The 19550-nt window shown below is 53.7% G+C and overlaps 1 protein-coding gene and 1 long non-coding RNA gene across 7 annotated transcripts; one reads left to right on the top strand and one right to left on the bottom strand.

Annotated features, from left to right (window-relative positions):
• Positions 1-1090: 1090 nt before the first annotated feature.
• Positions 1091-3238, bottom strand: LOC119528073. The gene is made up of 2 exons (XR_005215548.1): positions 3158-3238; positions 1091-1249 (listed from the first exon to the last, which is right to left on the bottom strand). It is a non-coding gene; the product is annotated as an uncharacterized LOC119528073 (long non-coding RNA).
• On the top strand, positions 1572-19436 carry PRXL2B (peroxiredoxin like 2B). 6 transcript variants are annotated; one of them, XM_037828721.1, is made up of 9 exons: positions 5280-5587; positions 6372-6385; positions 16015-16892; positions 16972-17176; positions 17485-17536; positions 18096-18159; positions 18258-18333; positions 18720-18838; positions 19282-19436. In XM_037828721.1, exons 3-9 carry the CDS (start codon positions 16830-16832, stop codon positions 19303-19305), a joined length of 603 nt encoding a protein of 200 aa, XP_037684649.1. In that variant the 5' UTR covers positions 5280-5587; positions 6372-6385; positions 16015-16829; the 3' UTR covers positions 19306-19436. The 6 variants fall into 6 exon arrangements, with proteins under 6 accessions (XP_037684653.1, XP_037684651.1, XP_037684652.1 ...); XM_037828725.1 differs by lacking the exons at positions 16972-17176; positions 17485-17536; positions 18096-18159; ... (1 more) ...; positions 18720-18838; positions 19282-19436 and adding exons at positions 1572-1744; positions 2436-2544; positions 2799-2924; positions 3611-3766; positions 4991-5081 and having other exon boundaries at positions 5430-5587; positions 16015-16211; XM_037828723.1 differs by lacking the exons at positions 16015-16892; positions 16972-17176; positions 17485-17536; ... (2 more) ...; positions 18720-18838; positions 19282-19436 and adding exons at positions 1572-1744; positions 2436-2544; positions 2799-2924; ... (1 more) ...; positions 4991-5081; positions 6621-7268 and having other exon boundaries at positions 5430-5587.
• Positions 19437-19550: the final 114 nt, after the last annotated feature.

Below are 19550 nucleotides of genomic sequence, written 5' to 3'. Positions count from 1 at the left end.
TCTTTGGACAGTGGTAAGCCCCAGAGTCGTGCTGGCAGGAGCTGGGCACCTTAGAAGTTAAGGTGAAGAGAAACTTACACGGAGGAGGAGTTTGCATGTATGAGAGAGGCAGGTGTTTCTTGGGCTTGCCTTAAACCATTTAACTCATGCTCCAAAGTAACTGTGATTTAGTGCTGGCAGTGCAGCAAATTATGATGGATAGCTTTAATTGTAAGGTGAAAAGTCATCATATGTTCACATGCTTAAATCTGGATATCAGAATTTAAGCGATTCTTGAAAAGTATGAATGCCTCCTTAATATACTGATTACAAAGCAAAAAAAAAAAAAAAAGGATCAACCATCTAAATATAAGAGCTAGAATCATAAAACTCTTAGAGGAAAATGTTGGGGGAAATCTTCAGGACTTTGTACTAGGCAATGAATTCTTAGCTATCACACCCAAAGCATGAGCAAGAAAAAAAAAATAGATAAATTGGACTTCATCAAAATTTTAAACTTTTGTGCATCAAAGGACATTATCAAGAATGTGAAAAGACAGCCACCAAATGGGAGAAAACATTTGGAAACCATGTATCTCACAACAGGTTAATATCCAGAATACACAAACAGCACCAACCAGTCAACAACAAAAAGGAAAACAACCCAATTTAAAAATGGACAAAGTACTTGAATAGACACATCTCCAAAGATATTCACATGGCCAATAAGCTCATGAAAAGATGTTTGCCATCACTAAGGAAATGCAAATCAAAGCCTCCATAAGGGAACCCTGCACACCCACTAGGATGACTTTAGTCAAGAAAATGGAAAATAACACTTGTTGGAGAGGATGTGGGGAAATAGGAACCCTCAGACATTGCCAATGGGAACGTAAAATGTTGCAGCCACTGTGGGAAAGTTTGGCAGTTTCTCAAAAAGTTGAGCATAGAATTAGCATATGACCCAGCAATCCCATGCTTAGATCTACACCCAAGAGAAACGAAAGCACACGCCCCCCGCCCTCCCCCCCGGAAAGTTGTGCCCGCATGTCTACAGCCTGATTCATAATCCCCAAAAGGGTGGAAGCAATCAAGCCTCCATCAGCCGATGACCGGAGAAAATGTGGTTTATTAGACGGTGGATTGCCAGCTGCGGGAAAGCGTGACGCTCTGACACCTGCTACACCGTGGATGAACCTTGGAGACATCCTAAGTGCCATCAGCCAGACAAAAACGGCAAACGTTGAATGACACTACTCTTCTGAAATATCTAGAAAAGGCAAATCCACAGTGACAAAAAGTAGATTAGAGTTTTCGAGGTGGTGTGGGCAGGAGAGCACATGTGCTTGATGAAACGGGGTTTAGGGTGATGAAAAAGTCTTCAAACCAGAGGTGCTGGTGGTTGCACAACATTGCAAATAATGGAAACACCACTGAACTGTGCCCTTCAAAATGGTTCATTGTTGATATGTGCACTTCACCTGAATAAAAAAAGAAAAGAAAAACCCCAAAGCCAGGCCCCTGCCCCTCTCCAGCTGTTTCCGCCCGCGGGGTGCACCCCTCCCTCTGAGTTTAGACGCCCTGCGCTGTTCTCCTGCTGCCCCTTCTGGTTTCCTGCCGTCTTCAGCCCACGATGGCAGGGGCCTGCTCCAAGCCTCTTCCTCCGGCTGGGGTCCTGGGCCAGCTGCCCGGGGCTGAGGCGAACTGAGGGGACATGTGGCCTCCCCCCGGGGACCTGGCACCCAAGGTCAACAGCCTAAGGCTGGTGAGTTGCCGAGCCCCCGTCTGTCTGCCCCCCATTTCCGCAGTCCCCCCACTGCTCTCCCTCTTCTGCTCCCACTGTCCCCCTGCCCTGAGCCCTGCTCCACGTTCTGCACTCGCCCTGATGCCCTCAGTCTCTCAGCCTGACCTCACCCCCAGCACTGCCCTCACCCCGGGAGGGGCCAGGAAGCACCCCCCCCCCCATATACAATCCAGCAGAATTGTTCCTTCTGTGCCCCCCACCCCTCTGACACATTCCGGGCCAGCTGCGGTGGGGAGCCCCCCTGGAAGCTGAGGGGAGTCCCTCAGCTGGGAGGTGTCCTAGGGCTGGGCCCTGCAGGCTGGGGCAGCCGATGCCCACAGCCTCCCTGGGTGCCCGGAGGTCGGGTTTGGGGGGCTGACCTTCCACCAAAGGTGGCTCCTGCTCAGGAGGTCCCTGCTGACCACCCAGCAGGGTCAGCCGTGCAACCGGGGCTCCAAAGGGCCCTCAAACGGTGGCCCCGAACTCACCTCTGTCCCCGAGACCACCCCGTCCCCCTCCGGGGCCTGTGAGCCCCTGAGGACAGCCTGAGGTCTGACCCGCTGGCTCCCCAGGGGCCGCCCGGGCCAGGCAGGACAGCAGGAGCCAGCCAGAGACTGCCCCCCATCCCCGCGACCCCAACCCCCCACGCGCTGCCCCTGGGCCCGTCCCGCAGGCGCTGGGCCTCCTCTCCCTGGCGGCCTCCTGCCTGGCCCCGGCGCCGCCCCCGTGCACGGAGCAGGAGTTCCCCGCGGGCTCCCACTGCTGCGCCAAGTGCAGCCCAGGTGGGTGGAGCCTGGGGGGACCCTCCCCCGGCCCAGGCCCCTGGAGCCCCCACCATGGGGTGGCCTGAAGCCGGGACCCGGGCGGCCGGGGGTGGGGGGCAGAGCCAGCCCGCCAGGGGCCAGGAGCAGGGCGCTGAGAAGGCGACCCCAGCCCCGCGGCAGGTGGCAGAGCCGGCCTGGGGCTCCCGGCCATTCCGCCAGGCCCTTCGGGGACCCCGCTGCCCTGCTCAGCTGCCCGCCCTCGGCGCCGGCAGGTTTCCGGGTGAGAGAGGCCTGCGGCCAGGCGACCCGCACGGTGTGCGCGCCCTGCGCCCCGGGGACCTACACGGCGCACCCCAACGGCCTGCGCGAGTGCCTGCAGTGCCGCGTCTGCGACCCAGGTGGGAGCCCGGCGTGCCCCCCGGAGGCGGCAGCCAACCCGCCTCCCCAGGCCCCCGGCCTGCCCCCGGGCCGGGACCCACCCCCGCCCTGCTCGGGCGCTCCCTCCCCGGCCCTTCCCGGAGCCCAGGCCTCTGCATGCCGGTCTCAGGTGAGGCCCGGACTAGAAGCTTCCAGCTGCGCCCACAACTTCCTGTGCCGCCCCCCAGCGCCCCCGCGAAAGCTCCTCACTGACCGGCTGGGGCGCAGGTGCTGCCCCACGTCCACCTCCAGCTCTGGGAGGGACTAGCCGGCTTAGCAGAGCTGGGAAACCAGCCCGGGAGGCGGGGACCCCGGGAGGGGGCGGGGATGGGGGCGGGGCTGCCTCCCCGCCGGCCCCACCCCCACTCCCGGCTCAGGGCAGAGGGTCTCAGTTTCCCTGCGAGGCCCCCCTGTGAAGGGGACCCTCCCAGGGGCCTCCCGCCTCCCCCCTCAGCTGCTGCTGCCGCCTCTGGAGCCCTTTGGGCCTCAGATCCGGGGGCCTGGGGCCGAGCCCCTCTGGGCACTAAGAGTGCCACCCGGGCAGGGGCAGAGTCCAGAGGCCGACTGTGCTGGGAAGCCCCTGCTTGGTCTTCTCCCGGCATGGGGAGCTCACTACTGCCCACGGCAGCTCTTGCCACTGCTGACCGCTCGTCCTCTTGAACCCCAGTGATGGGCCTGATGAGCCGGCGGAAGTGCTCCAGCACCGCGGACACCGTGTGTGGCTGCCCCCAGGGCCGCATCTGTGTCAGGGAAGACGGGGACCACTGCGCCCTGTGCCGACCCCACACCATCTGCCGGCCAGGCCAGCGGGTGCAGAGGAACGGTGAGCTGGCGCCTGCCCCCGCCCCCATCTGTCCCCTGGGAACTCAGGCCAGGGAGGCGCTGGGAACTGGGGCCAGTGTAATTCCCCGGGTTCCTGTGCCCACCCCCAGCACAGCCCAGCCTCACCCCTTTTCATGACCAGTGGGGATCATTCAATGGTCCAGAAACCTCTGATGACAGACCCCCAGATCCCAGCCCCTCTTGGCAGCAGCAGAAAGAGGCAGCAGCAGGCAGGGGAAGGAAGCTGGGGGAGGGGAGGGCTGGGGAGGGGAAGGGGAGGGATGGGAGGGGGGCTAGGGGAGAGCAGAGGACCAAGGTTAAGGGAGGGTGGGGGCAGTGGGGGCTGGAGAGGATGGGGGAGGGGGCGTGGGAGAGATTAGGGAAGAGTAGGGTGGGGGGCTCAAAGGCCTCTCCTTGAAGGACAGTTTGGCGATTCCTCAGAAAGTTAAGTATGTGTAGAATTACATGTGACCCTGCAATCCCACTTCTGGGTGTGTACTGAAGAAACCTGGGACCCAGATACTTGCACACTGACGTCATTGTGGCATCATTCACAATCGCAGAAGGTGGAAGCAGCCCAAGTGCCCCCAGCCGATGAGCAGATAAACATGGTATACACATGCAATGGAATATTATGCAGTCATGAAAAGGAATGAGGTTCTGATTCATGCGACAACTTGGATGAATCTTGAAGACATAATGTTGAGTGAAATAAGCCAAACACAAAAAGACAAATACTGTATGGCCTCACTGATATGAAACTTAGGATAAGCAAATTCATAGAGTCAGAAAGTAGAATACAGGTTACCAGGGGCTGGGGAGGGCCAGTTGGAAGGGGGAGTTAAAGACTAATTGCTGTTGGGGTGATGGGAAAGCTGGGGTGATGGTGGCACAACATGGTGATGTAACTAACAGCAGTGAATTCTGTGTTTGAATGTGGTTAAAGGGGAAATTTTTAGGTTGTGTTTGTTACTATAATTTAAAAAAAAGGTGATTAAAAGGATCTCAATTGATCCAAATGACACATTTGGGTCTCCAGACTCTCAAATCCCAGGACAGTTCAGAGCTGACCCCAGACCCTGCTCTAAAAGTCTTGCTCCCTCTGACCAGCCACAGGAGGCTGCCCCAGCCCCCAAGCCTGGGGGAGAAGGGGGACTGAGAGGCCCCAGCTGCCCCCAGCCTGGCCACTCAGCCCCTCTGCCCGGCTGTCCCCTTGCTCTCTCAGGCACTGAGTGGCAGGACACAGTGTGTGAAGACTGCCCACCGGGCACCTTCACTCCCCACGGGGCCCTGAACGAGTGTCAGCCCTGGAGCAGGTAAGTGGCCCTGGGGTGGCCTCAGTCCCTGCTCCCAGGAGGAGCCCTCGAGGTGCCCTGGCAGTTGACTGCTCTGCCCCTCCCGTGGAAACAGGCAGCTGCCTGCGATAGGCTGAGGAGGGCGGAGTCGGCTCAGACTTGAGTTTCCTGGGGACCGAGGAGACGAACCTGACCGGGAGCTGACTGGGACGGGCGCTGTGCCAACCTGGGTCCCCTGGGCTCCGGGCATCCCTGGGTCAGGACCGAGGGAGGGCTCTTGGCCTCTCCAAGCCCCAGCCCCTCGCTGTCGGCCGCCCCCTCCCGCGTCTCTGCCGAGCTGCCCCAGTTCCCGCCGCTCCTCTCCCCCAGGTGCCAGGGCCCACTGGAGTGGGAGGCCACCCCTGGAACCAGCAGCTCAGACACCACCTGCTTCTCCTCAAGGCCGTTTCTGTACCTGGCCATCCTCCCCGCTGGCCTCACTGCACCTGCCTTAATCTGGATCTGCACAAAAAACAAAAGGCCTCCAGGCGAGTAACCCCATCTGTGTTTTTGGACTCAGTCCATGCGCCCTTGACCTTCCACGGCTCTGTCCCCTCCCACATGTGGGGAGGTGGCCCTCAGTGCACCTCAGGATTTACTGGCAGAGTGAGGTGGGCTTCCTGCTGGCCCCAGGGACAGGGCCCCCTGCCTTGGTACCCAGCTCCCCACCCCTTACTCCAGCTCTCAGCTGCCCTTGGGGCCAGTGGGGGGTCTCAGGTGGGCTGTGCTCGGCTGCGAGAGCTCCCCCTGGCGGTGCTCGGCCCGCTTCTCGGATTAACCCTGGGGCCCGGGGTGCAGGCGATTCTCAGGGTCTCGGTGGGACTGGAGAGGGGGCTCCATCTCCCTTCTCGCCCCTCCACCCCCCGCGGCACCTGCTCCCTGAGGGGGCTGGGATGTCCCCTGCCCTGGGGAAGTGTGCCCCACCCCCCTTGTGCCTGTCAGAGCAGTGAGCTGCAGCAAGATGTGACCATGGAGGCTGAGAGCTGGGGAGGGCAGGCAGGGCCACCCCCTCGTGTCCCCACATCCCTTGGGGCTTCCTGGGCGACAGGCCCGGCGGGATCCTTGAGCCGGCGCAGGAGAGAAGGTCAGGCTCTGGGAAGCCACGCAGCGAGGAACAGGGAGCTGGCACACCTGCTGCCTGACGCCCCCTCCTGCTGTCTGAAGACCCCTGCTTGGCTCTCGGATCCCCCACTCCCGCCCCCGGTGTCTGACCCCTGCGGCCGGGTCCGCAGCTCTGTCCTGACACCTGACCACGTGCTCTCCCTGTTGCAGGTTGTCTGGACAAGGTGAGTGTCTCTCCAGGTATTGCTGGCCCGCCGGCGACCTCTGGTGGCTGTTGCTGGGATATGGGGTAGAGCTTGCAGTTCTTTGGGGGTTCTGAGTCCTTAAGTCTACAGCGAGCTACCTCTGGATGCAACGACACAATTCCTCAAATTAAAAACCAGGGGAATGACCCCGGAAGCTGGAGGCCTGAGGGCTGGGGCCCGGGGAAGGCTGCACCTTCACGCTGCATTTCTCCAGCAGCGCAGATCGCAGGAGGCCGCAGGTGCAGACGGGGGTGCCGCGGCCTCCGAGCTCCTGCAGGCGCAGCCGGACGTCACCACGGTGGCCGTGGAGGAGACGGCCCATTAGGAGGGAGGACCCGACCCGCTGGGCAACAAGCACTGGGGCCCTGGCGTGACACCGCCTCCGGGCCGGGCCTGCTTAGAGCTGCCACTCCGCCCTGAGCAGAATGTGGGGCCAGGGGAGCTGGCGGGGGCCCCGTCCCTGCTGTTGCTTCAGCTTCCACCAGTGGACAGAAAGCCCGGGTCACAGCTCAGGTGACGGTGGGATACCACCCACCTTCCCTGCCAGTGAGATCGGTGCACAGGGCCCTCCCCGCACCCTGGCGCTGCCTGCAGCCTTGGGGAGCCTGTGCCCGGAGCAGCCCAGGGTCGGGCTGTCTGCGCCCCAGGCCCTTCTGCTCCCAGCTGTCTCCGCACCTCTCCCTGGACGCCCAGAGCTGCCCGGCCCCAACCCTGCCCTCGGCCTTTCCTGAGTCCCCGGAGCCTCTCCTTGCTCATCGCTGGACGGGCCTGCCGGCCCCTCCCTCTCGACTGGGGTGAAAGGAGACGAGCCATTGATATGGCAACATGTGAATAGCATGTATCAGACTCATTTTACATTGAATGTGTGGTGTGTTTTATTTTTCTGTTCCTAATAATCAGCGTTGTGTGCAGAGATGCTTTGAGACTGTGTGAATAAGCTGCTTCTCAGCAGACTTTCACCCACTGATGATTCCTGCCATTGTGGTTGCCTAATGGAGATGGTCTAATTATATCACTCTTTCTACATCAGCTGCTGGAGGGAGAGTTTCCTTTCTGCCTTCCTTCCTGCCTCCCTGTTCTGGTTTGCTGATTCTGCTTTTTTGCAAAACACCAGAGATGGCTTGGCTTTTATAAAGGGGGGTTATTTGGTTACACAGTTACAGTCTTAAGGCCATATAGTGTCCAAGGTAAGGCATCAACAATCGGGTACCTTCACTGGAGAAAGGCCATTGGCGTCTAGAAAACCTCTGTTAGCTGGGAAGGCACGTGGCTGGTGTCTGCTTGCTCCCTGGTTGCGTTTCAAAATGGCATTCTCCAAAATGTTGCTCTTGGGGCATTTTGTCCTCTCATAGCTGCAGCTCCTCCAAAATATCACTCTTAGTTGCTCTCTCAGCCCCTGTGTGTTCTTCAAAGTGTCCCTCTTGGCTGTAGCAGTGTCTGGGCCTGTGTGGCTCTTTTTAAAGTACTCCAGTGATCCAATAAAGACCCACCCTCAATGGGTGGGATAACACCTCCATGGAAATAATCCAATGAAGGGTCTTACCCACAGATGATTGAGTCACATCTCCATGGAAACACTGAACCAATAGGTTCCAACCTACTCAACTCTAACACATCTGCCCCCACAAGATTGCATCAAAGAATATGGCTATTTCTGGGGGACATAATATATGCATCACACTCCCTTCCTCCTTCTTTTCTTTCCTCCCTCCCTCCCTCCTTCCTTCTCCATTCATCACCCATCCACCCACGCATCCATCATCCATAAGTCCATCCACTCACTAACTTACATCATGGCCTTATGTTTCTTGCTGCAATCAATGGCGTATAACCCATTAATATCATTATTTATTTTGGTGCCCAAATTGTCCCAGATTTGTTCCATTGCAAGCCCTATATTCTTTTTTTCCCCAGATTTTTTTATTGTGGTAAAATTACACATAAAATACACATAACATTTTATAACCATTTCGAAGTGTACAATTCAGTGGCGGTTTGTAAATTCACGATGTTGTGCAGCCGTCACCGTTATCTAGTCACAAAACTTTTTTACCACTCTGAATGGAAGCTCTATACCAAATAAGCAATAACTCTCTGTTTCTGCTTCCCCAAGCCCTTGGTAACCACCACGATTCTGACTGTCTCTGTGAATTTACCTATCCTGGACACCTCATATAAGTGGAATCACACAGTATTTGTCCTTTTGTGCCTGGCTTATTCCACTCAGCATGATGTCTTCAAGGCTCATCCACGTTGTAGCAGGCACCAGAGCTTCATTCTTGTTGTTTTTTTTTTAATTTGATTGGATTTTTAATTACAAAGGTGATACATTTTAATTATAACAAATAAAAATACAGAGATTAGTTCACAATCTTCCTCTTTATGGCTGAATAATATTCCATGGTATGCACACGCCACATTTTGTTGATCCATTCATCAGTTGATGGACACTTGGGTTGTTTTCACGTTTTGTCTGTTGTGATTAGTGCTGCTATCAACATTACTATACTGGTTTGGATGTCTTACGTCCCCCAGAAAAAGCCATGTTCTCTGATGCAATCTTGTGGGAGCAGATGTATTAGTGTTGATTAAGTTGGAACCTTTGGGTTAGGTTGTTTCCATGGAGATGTGACCCACCCAACTGTAGGTGATGACTCTGATTGGATAATTTCCATGGAGGTGTGGCCCCACCCATTCAGCATGGGCCTTGATTAGTTTACTAGAGCACTATATAAGAGCTCAGGCAGAAGGAGCTCACCGCTAGCTAGCTGCTGCAACATACAGAGACATTTTGAAGACAGCCATTGAAACACAGTTTTCCTGATGCTTTGGAGGTACTAGCCCAGAGTTTGCCCCGAGAAGCTGACACTGACATTTTGGAGAATGCCATTTTGAAACACAACCTGGGAAAAAGCAGATGCCAGCCACGTGCCTTTCCAGCTAACAGAGGTTTTCCAGATGCCATGGCCTTTCTCCAGTGAAGGTGCCCTACTGTTGATGCCTTACCTTGGACACTTTATGGCCTTAAGACTGTAATCTTGTAACCAAATAAACCCCCTTTATAAAAGCCAATCAATTTCTGGTATATTCCATTCTGGCAGCTTTAGCAAACTGAAACAGAAGCCATCTGCTCTTGGGCTTTTCTTTATTGGAAGGTTTTTGATTACTGATTCAATCTCTTTACAAGTAATTGGTTTTTTGAGATCTCCTATTTCTTCTTGAAGTGTAGGTATTTGCATGTTTCTAAGAATTTGTCCATTTCATCTAGGTGATCCAATTTATTGGTACACAGTTAATCATAGTATCCTCTTATAGCCCTTTTTATATTGTCCTGTTTCATTTCCAATTTTCATTATTTGTATCTTCTCTCTTTTTTCTTATCAGTCTAGCTAAAGGTTTGCCAATCTTATTGATATTTTCAAAGAATCAACTTTTGGTTTCATTGATTCTATCGTTTTCTTTCTTTCTTTGTTTTCTATTTCATTTATCTCTGCTTTAAATTTTGTTATTTTTTCCTTCTGCTCACATTGGGTTTATTTTGTTCTTCTTTTCCTAGTTTTTCCATTTTTGAGGTCAGGTGTCTGATTTGAAGTCTGTTCTCTTTTTTTAATGTAAGCATTTAGAGCTAAAATATCCCTATCAGCCTTGCCTTTGTTGCATTCCATAAATTTTGGTATGTTGTATTTTCATTTTCACTCATCTCAGGATATTTCCTAATTTCCCTTGTGGTTTCCTCTTTAACCTATTGGTTGTTTAAGAGTACTTTTTAAAATTTCCATATATTTGTGAATTTTCCATTTGTCCCTGTGTTACTGATTTCTAGCTTCATTCTGTTGTGGTTGGAGAAGATACATTGTATGATTTCAATATTTTTTAATTTATTGAGATTCATTTTGTGACCTAAGATATGTTCTATCCTGGAGAATGATCCATGTGCACTTGAGAGGAAGGTGTATCCTGCTGTAGGGTGAAGTGTTTTATATATGACTATTGCATCTATTTCGTTTAGAGTATCATTCAAGTCCTGTATTCCCTTATTGATCTTGTAACTAGAAGTTCTATCTATTACTGCAAGTAGTATATTACAGTCTCCTACTATTGTTGAGCCATCAATTTCTCCCTTCAGATCTGTCAGTATTTGCTTCATATATTTTGGGGCTCTGCTGTTAGATGCATATATATTTATAATTGTTACATCTTCTTGTTAAATTGACCCCTTTATCAGTATATAATGTCTGTCTTTGTTCCTTGAAACAGTTTTTGACTTAAAGTCTATTTTATCTGATATTAGTATACCCACCACAGCCCTCTTTTGGTTACTACTTGTACGGTATACATTTTTCCATCCTTTCACTCTCAACCTACTTGTGTCTTTGAATTTAAGGTGAGTCATTTATAAACAGAATATAGTTGGGTCATGCTTTTTTTTAATCCACTCTGCCAATCTCTGTCTTTTGACCAGAGAGTTTAATCCATTTCTATTTAAAGTCACTGCTGGTAATGCAGGACTTTCTTCTGCCATTTGCTGTTTAGCCTGTGTAAGTGTTATACCTTTTGTTGTTTCTCAACTTTTCCATTACTGCCTACGTTTATAGTTATTTTGTGTGTGTATGTTATACTGTATTGACTGCCTTCACTTTTCTATCTGGATATATTTTGCAAATATCATCCTTGTGATTACCATGGGGTTAAAATGCAGCATGCTAAAATACAACAGTTGTATTTGGTTTGATAACAACCTGACTTCAGTAGCATACACATACACTTTTCCTATATTCCCAGGTCCTCTCATCTTTTTTTGTACTTGTTACCACTTATGTCTGTACATTGTATATCCAAACCACAGATTTATCATTGCTTTTTTTATGCACTTGCCTTTTGGCACCTGTAGGAAGTAAGAAGTGGAGTTCCATACCAGATAATACACTACAATAATATTGGCATTTATAATTCCCCAATGATTACCTTTACTGGAGGTCTTTCTTTATGCCACTTGGAACCACTGTCTAGTGGCCTTTGTGTTCAGTCTGAAGAACTCCCTTTAGCACTGATGGTAGGACAGGTCTAGTGGTGACGAACTCCCTCAGTCTTTATCTGGAATGTCTTAATCTCTCCCTCACTTTTTAAAGAACATCTCACTGAATACAGAATTCTCAGTTGGCAATTATTTTCTTTTGGCACTTTAAGTATTTCAGCCCATTGCCTTCTCGCCTCCATGGTTTCTGACAAGAAATCAGCACTCAATCTAATCGGGACTCCCTTGTACATAACGCGTTGCTTTTCTCTTGAATCTTCCAGAATTCTCTCCTTTCCTTTGCATTCAAGAGAACGATCAGTAGATGGCAGGATATTTTTCTTGGGCTTCAGCCCTCCTATCAGGAAGGTCCACCCAATGCAGGACTTAGGGTCCTCTCCGTCTTCTCTGGGCCTGTGTCTTGTCCTGGGCTTCTGCTTGTTCGTTGTTTTGGAGTCCCTTGTTTACAGCAGTTTGGTTGTCTCCTCTGTTTCCCAGAAGGCAGACCTCCCTCTCCTGGGTGCTTAAAGCAGGGAAGTCTTTGCCCCAGACTGTCTGCCTCTATGATTTCTTATACTCCTTTTGTTGTCTCAAGCTTTCACCTGGAGGGCAAATTCTGGGAGGAGGGCACGTCCGAAAGGACTTTCCCAAGTCAGTCTTTCCCAGCCAAAACGAGGCTGGGGACTCAGGAAGGGGGGCACAGACTGGCTCCAACCCACCCCGGGGAGGGGATCAGGAGCTTCTTCCACTGCTCCCCAAAGCTGAGCTTTCCTGGCCTGCCCAGCAAAAGCATCCTTCAGCCAGCTGCCCCCTGCAGCCCCGAGGAAGCTTAGCATCTTTAAGTCTCCTCAGCCGCCTTCGTCGGGGGCAGGATGGGCAACATCCTTAGCTCTGCCCCTAAGGCCCCCAAGGATAAGTTGCTAATCAAAAGCTGTGATCGCATGATCAGCGATTGGCTGCGACCACCCCTGGTCTTGGGGACGAGGATTTGCCCATCCCTTTCTGTCACCAGTGAGCTAGCCAGGGGCTAGATCCCACTGTAGCCTGCTGTAAGTGTGGTGGATAACCCAGCATGCACTTTACTGGTCCTTACTGTACTTTACCAGCATCTTCCTATCACTCTTCCCTGGATGCTGTACAGAGTTCCATTGGTCTCCAGAGTTTCAAAGTAGTTGATTCACGCAGTTCCTGCCTTTTTAATCCTTGTTCTGGTGGAAGAGCTGACTCCTGGGACTTCCTATGTCACATCTTCCCCCTTTTAATTACTGTAGCCTTGTGGTAAGTTCTGATGTCAGGAACTGTGAGTCCTCCAACTTTGTTCTCCTTTTTCAAGATTGCTGTGGCTGTTTGGGGCCCCTTGCACTTCCATATAAGTTCGAGGTTTGGCTTTTTAGTTTCTGCAAACAAGTCCATCGATTTTTTTGTTTTTTATTAAATTCAGTTTTATTGAAATACATTCACACACCATACAATCATCCATGATATACAATCCACTGTCCACAGTATGATAATATAGTTATGCGTTCATCACCACAATCTATCTCTGAACATTTTCCTTACATCAGAAAGAACCAGAACAAGAATGAAAAATAAAAGTGAAAAAAGAACACCCAAATCATCCCCCCATCCCACCCCATTTGTCCTTTAGTTTTTATCCTCATTCCTCCACTCATCCATACACTAGATAAAGGGGGTGTGATCCACAAGGTCTTCACAATCACACTGTCACCCCTTGTAATCTACATTATTATATAATTGTCTTCAGGAGTCCAGACTGCTGGGTTGGAGTTTGGTAGTTTCAGGTATTTACTTCCAGCTATTCTAATGCATTAAAGCCTAAGAGGTGTTATCTATATAGTGCATATGAATGTCCACCAGAGTGACCTCTGGACTCCATTTGGAATCTCTCAGCCACTGAAACTATTTCGTCTCATTTTGCATCCCCCTTTTGGTCAAGAAGATACTCTCAGTCCCACGATGCCAGGTCCACATTCATCCCCAGGAGTCATACTCTGCGTTGCCAGGGAGATTTACACCCCTAGGAGTTGGGTCCCACATAGGGGGGAGGGCAGCGAGTTCACCTGTCAAGATGGCTCAGTTAGAGAGAGAGAGGGCCACATCTGAGCAACAAAGAGGTACTCAGGGGGAGACTCTTAGGCACCATTACATGCAAGTTTAGACTCCCCTTTGTGGTAATGAGCTTCATAAGGGCAAGTCCCATGCTCGAGGGCTCAGCACATCAAACCGCCAGTCCCAATGTTTGTGACAACATCAACACCAGTCCAGGTGAGGATGTCCAACACATCTGCACCTTCCCCCAGATCCTTGGGGCTGGGGAGGGGGAGGCTGTAAATATATTTTTTATTATCTGCTCAAATTACTCTAGGATGTGTCACTATTTCACTCCAGCTTATACTAACCTACCGTATCTCACTTCCTATTCAAAGTTCCATGCAATTGTGGTGTTTGAACAAATCGACTGTAGAGTTGTACCGTTTAGAAAATTTAGATCCTGTACCAAATAGATATCTCTTCCCTTGGTCTCATATGAAAGTTGAAGTTTTAAAACATGATCAGTTTCAACCTTTACCCTTTAAGGCCATTGATTTTGATAGGGCTAGTGTTGAATCTACAGATAGCTTTGTGGAGTATTGCCACCTTAACAATATAAGGTCATCCAATCCATGAACAGGGGGTGTGGTTCCCTTTATTTAGGCTTTCTTTCCTTTTTTTCGGCAATGTTTGTAGTTTTCAGCATAGAAGTCTTTCTCCTCCTTGGTTAAATTTATCCTAGGTATTTTATTCTTTTAGATGTTTCATGAATGGTATCATCTTAAGTTTTTTTCCAGATTGCTCATTACTGATGTATAGAAACAATCGATTTTTGCATGTTGATCTTGTATCCTGCAACTTTGGTGTTTTTGTTTATTTTTTCTGGTAGCGTCCTTGTGGATTCCTTCAGAGCTTTTCATAGGATCATGTCATCTGCAAATGGAGATAGCTTTATTTCTTCCTGTCAAATTTGCATATCTTTTTCCATTTCTTACCTAATTTCTCTGGCTAGAACTTGAACTTCCAGCACAACGATGACTAACAGTGATGAGGTTGGGCATGTTTGTCTTATTCCTGATATTAGGGGAAAACTTTCAGCCTTTCACCAGAGTATAATGTTAGCTGTAGTGTTTTTATCGTGTTGAAATTTCTCCTTCACTTTTGAAGGATAGTTTTGGTGGACAAAAAATTCCTAGATGACAGTTTTTTCTATCAGCACTTTATCATCTCACTTCTGACCTCCATGATTTCAATGCAAAATTGGCTTTTAATCTTATTGAGGATCCCTTGTATGTGACGAGTCATTCTTCTCTTGCTGCTTTCAAGAATCTCTCTTTGCCTTGGTCTTCAGATAGTTTGATTCTAATGTGTCTCAGTGTGGACCTCTTTTGAGTTATCCTACTTGGAGTTCACTAAGCTTTTTGGATGTGCATGTTCATGTCTCATCAATTTGGGAAGTTTTTGGCCATTATTTCTTCAAGTATTTTTTCTGTCCTTTCTGCCTTTTCTTTCTGGAACCCTCATAATGTGTCTGTTGGTATGCTTGACAGTGTCCCAGATGTCTCTGAGGTTCTGTCCATTTTCCTCCACTCTTCGTTCTTTTGGCTGCTTAGACGGGACAATTTCAACTGCCCTATCTTCCAGTCACTGGTTCTGTTTTCTGCCTGCTCAAATCTGCTGTTGAAACCCTCTAATGAATTTCTCATGCTTTTCAATATACTACTGAACTTTTGGCCTCAGATTTTCTATTTCTTTCCTTTTCACTATTTCTGTCTATCTCTTTATTTCCTACTTCTTCATGCATCATTTTCCTGACTTCTTTAGTTCTCTGTCCATGATTTCCTTCAACAATTTTAGCATATTAACTTAAAGTCATTGTCAGGTAAGTCTAATTTCTGGGCTGCATCGGGGATGTGTTCTGTCAATATTTTTTTTCCTGTGAATGGATCACACTCTCCTGCTTCTTTGTAGGCTTTTTAATATTTTTAACTGGGCATTTTGAATATTATGATGTGTTAAATCTGGAAATCAGATTCTTCCCCTTCCCAGGATTTGTTGCTATTGCTGGCTGAGGGTTGTAGTTGCTTGTTTGGTAAGTTCTCTGTTTTTCATAAAGACTATATTCTTTGTTGTGTTTTGTCTCAGGGGTCGCTATTCTTTTAGTTTAGTGGCCAGCTAGCGGTTTAACAGATTTCCTTAAATGCCCGGAGAAAAAAATAAAGTAAGTAAGAAGGGAAAGAAAAAATACTGAGTGTTTGCATATTGGCTCTGTGTTGGGGCATTGGTCAATGCTAGTGAAGCCCTTTACAGCTCTGCCTAAGCTTGCACGTCCTGCTTGTGTGAGCATCAAGATCAGCCAGAGGCGAAAAGTTACCCTCTCTTCTGAGCAGTTCCCAGCCCTGGGCACGCACAAGGCTTTCCAGTTTCTCCAGCATACACGGGGGCTTTCCAAGGCCTTTATTCCCCAAAGTTTCCTACTCCCCAGCTTCTCCTCCCTGGTTTTCTGTGTGATTTGTTTTCCCCACTCTTTTCTTTGCTCCAGGTGGCAGCAGACTGTTCATTTGCATCTCACGTCCTCTGTATAGCAAGTTCTGTGCCCCGAGAGAGGTCCGAGTAGGTGAGACAAAGGCCCGCCTCTTACTGGGGTCCTTCAGGCAGCCCCCGACGGGTAAAAACCGGCAAACACAATCAGGGACCCACGCGGGAACGGGCTGTGGTCGTCAGGCCGCCGCCACACCACGGGGGGCGGCACCTCGGAGCCACCGGGCCAGCGCCCCTCCGTCCCCGGTGGCCTCGCTCACTCCCGGGGCGACTCCCGCCTGCAGCGCGGGGCCACGACCTCCTCGTGCTGGGACAGTAGCGCGCGCTCCCCCGCGGGACCCGGAGCAGCACGGCCGCGGGGTCAGCAGGGGCGGCCCCCCTTACGGCCTCGCCCCGGGGCCCTCTGCAGCCTCCTCCCAGCTGAGGACCCCCGGGCAGGACCTGGGGACGGAGGTCGCGCCATGGCCCCTCCCCCCGGCCGGGCGCCCGCAAGAGCCCCAGGGACCCACGGCGCCGCCACTTCCGAGCCGCGGCACTCTGCGCAGGCGCACCGCGTGCGTAAGGCCGCGCCCCCAAGTTCCGCCTGCCGCCAGAGCGGCCGCCCCATTGGCCGAAGCCTCATGCATATGCAAACGAAGAGACCCGGTTGAGCCGGGGCCGACGCTCTGCAACCCCGAGCGAGGGGCCTGCAGCGGGGATCAGGGCCCGGGGCGGCAGAGGGCCGGGGAGGAGCCTGGGGCTGCCGGGAGCCTGGAGCCTGGGGGCACGGCTGGGAGGCTGGCGGAGGCGCGGGGCGCGGAGCCGGGAGGCCCCGCCATGAGCAGCCTGGACCTGGCCCGGGTGGGCGCGTGCGTCCTGCAGAATGCGGTGACCGGGGAGGTGAGGCCGGGCAGGCGGGGGCGGGGAGCCGGCCGGGGGCGCGGGCGCGGGCGCCCCCTCACCGGGCCTCCGGCCGCAGGCGGTGGAGCTACGGAGCCTGTGGCAGGAGCGGGCGTGCGTGGTGGCCGGGCTGCGGCGCTTCGGCTGCCTGGTGTGTCGCTGGATCGCCCGGGACCTCAGCGGCCTCCAGGGCCTCCTGGAGCAGCACGGCGTGCGCCTGGTGGGCGTGGGGCCCGAGGCCCTGGGCCTGCAGGAGTTCCTGGAAGGCGGCTACTTCTCGGGAGGTGAGTGCCCCCAGCCCCCCACTGGAGCCGCCCGGAGACCCTCCTCCTGACCCTCCTCTCTGGGCCTCGGTCTCCATCTGTGAGGGGCCTCCAAGGATCTTTGTCACTGTAGATGGGACCCAGACGTCCCACCCTAAGCAGGAGAGGCTGGGACAAAAGCCTTGTCTGTGGCTGTCCCCACTTTCCCTGTACCCCCCAACCTGGACACAGACTGTGGGTGAGGGTGGCTGGAGGAGGGTGAGCTGGGTGATGGTGATGGTGGGGCAGGGGCAGGGCCTGGGGCCCACTCTGAGGTCTGTGCTTTCCAGAGCTCTATCTGGATGAGAGCAAGCGGTTCTACAAGGAGCTGGGCTTCAAGCGGTGAGTGTGTGGGCAGAACCCGGCACCGCTCCCCACCCCTCTGCTTCTGGACCCCCAGCCCCTGCCCCTCTGCCCCCTGCCCCCGCCCCCCTGCTTCCCCCAGCCAGCCGGCCCCCGTAGCACTGACATTCTGGCCGTCCCTTTTGCCGGGTTGTCCCGAGTGCTGGGCGTCTGTTACGGGCTCTGGGTAGGCGTCTTGCCCAGGCCCTGACCCCCACAGGCCCGGACCCCCCATCATGGCCACCCCAGCCTCTAGTGCCTGCGGTGCCAGATCCCTGGACACAGCCAGCCTGGGCCCAGTCCAGGCTTCTGCCCGCTCTGCAGGGCCCTAGCCAGCTCCTCCAGGCTGGGCCCTCCAGGCCGGGGCCCTGCCGTCTGTGGGCCGCGCAGGTTGCTGCTCTGGCTGCCCCTGGCCCTCCCCGGAGTCTCTGCTAGGAAGGGTGGCTGCGGCAGGCCTGAGGGTGGGCGCTAACCTGGGCATCTCCCAGAGGAGGGGCGGGCGTTGGGGCTCAGTCTTGGCCCAGGTGCCTGGACAAGCGAGCAGCTGCTGCCGCCGCAGGTACAACAGCTTGAGCATCCTGCCCGCTGCCCTGGGGAAGCCGGTGCGCGACGTGGCTGCCAAGGTGGGTGGAGGCCTAGGTGGGGCAGGACTGGGTGGGGGGCAGCAGCTGCCTGGGGCTCTCCCCCGAGGGCTGGCTAAGCCCTGGTCCCCTCCCTCCAGGCCAAGGCCGCCGGCCTCCAGGGGAACCTATCCGGGGACCTGCTGCAGAGTGGGGGTCTGCTTGTGGTCAGCAAAGGTGGGTCAGGCGGGGTCAGGGGACAGAGCTGGTGCCCGGGAGGGAGCTGGGGACACTCTTGCTGAATGCAGAGCCTGAGACTGGCTCTCCCTCTAGCACCTCCCTGTTTTTCTGCTCCTCCTTGCTGGGGTGGCCCTGCTCTGAGCATCAGCCTGGACTGGGGGCTCACTCATCCCAGTGATTCTCCAGGGTGGGAGAGGCTGTGGCAGTGGGGCAGGGGGAGCCTGCACACATGGCTGAGGGTGGTACCCCGGGTGGTACTGGGACGGATCCCTGAGCAGGCTGCCCCACGCCTCCCCTCGGGCCCACTGATCGGACACACGGAGGCCTGCCGGGGAGGGTCGCGCTGACCCCGCACCCCAACCGCCTCCCCACTGGTGCTCCAGGTGGAGAGAAGGTGCTGCTGCATTTTGTCCAAAAGTCCCCTGGGGACTACATCCCCCAGGAGAGCATCCTCCAGGCCCTGGGCATCTCGGCCGAGGTCCAGGCCAGTGAGCCGCCCCAGGTGAGCTCGGGCCTGGGAGCAGGCGGGGGGCTGCTGGCTGCCCTGGGGTGGAGCCCGCGCCGCAGGCCAAGCTGAGCTGGAGCCGTGTGGCTTCGTCTGTGTTGTGCTCAGCAGCCCCAGGCAGATGTCTCGGGGACCCCACTTTGCAGCAGGGGAATCCGTGCAGAGGATTGAGGGGCTGAGGGACAGGGCAGGGGTGGGGGGTGGGCAGACAGGGGAGAGGAGAGGCCTGTCCTGTCGGCCTTTGGGGGCACTGGGGTTTGGCTGAGGGGCGGCCGCAGGGATTCCATGGTTTGGGGGGTGCCTCTGTCCCTGTGCCCGAGTCCAGGGCAGTGAGTGACGGGGGCTGCCTCCCGCCTCCAGCGCGCCTCCTGGCTGGTGGGCTCAGCCGCCTCTGCCCCCCGGCAGTGTGGCCACCTGATGGGGTCCCTCTGTCCCTGCAGTGTGACGATGTGTGTGGCAGATGAAGGCCCCAGGCCTCGGCGGATCTGGGAGGGGCCGGGAGTTGGAGGTGAAGAGTCCTTCCAGAAATCGCCGGGACGCCCTGCCGAGCTGCCTGCTCCCCGCATTTAAACAGCCATTAAAGCTGGGGCCCTGGGCTGTGTGGTTTTTGTCCCTGGCTCCGACCCGCTCCTTCACAGCCCCCTCTCGCCGCCTGTTGGGTTCCTCCGGGCCGGCCCGGTGTGCCACGGTCCCCAGGAGTCACTTCCCT

This window comes from Choloepus didactylus, chromosome 2 (assembly GCF_015220235.1).
Source record: "Choloepus didactylus isolate mChoDid1 chromosome 2, mChoDid1.pri, whole genome shotgun sequence".
NCBI lineage: Eukaryota > Metazoa > Chordata > Mammalia > Pilosa > Megalonychidae > Choloepus > Choloepus didactylus.
This window is presented reverse-complemented; position numbering and strand designations above follow the sequence as displayed.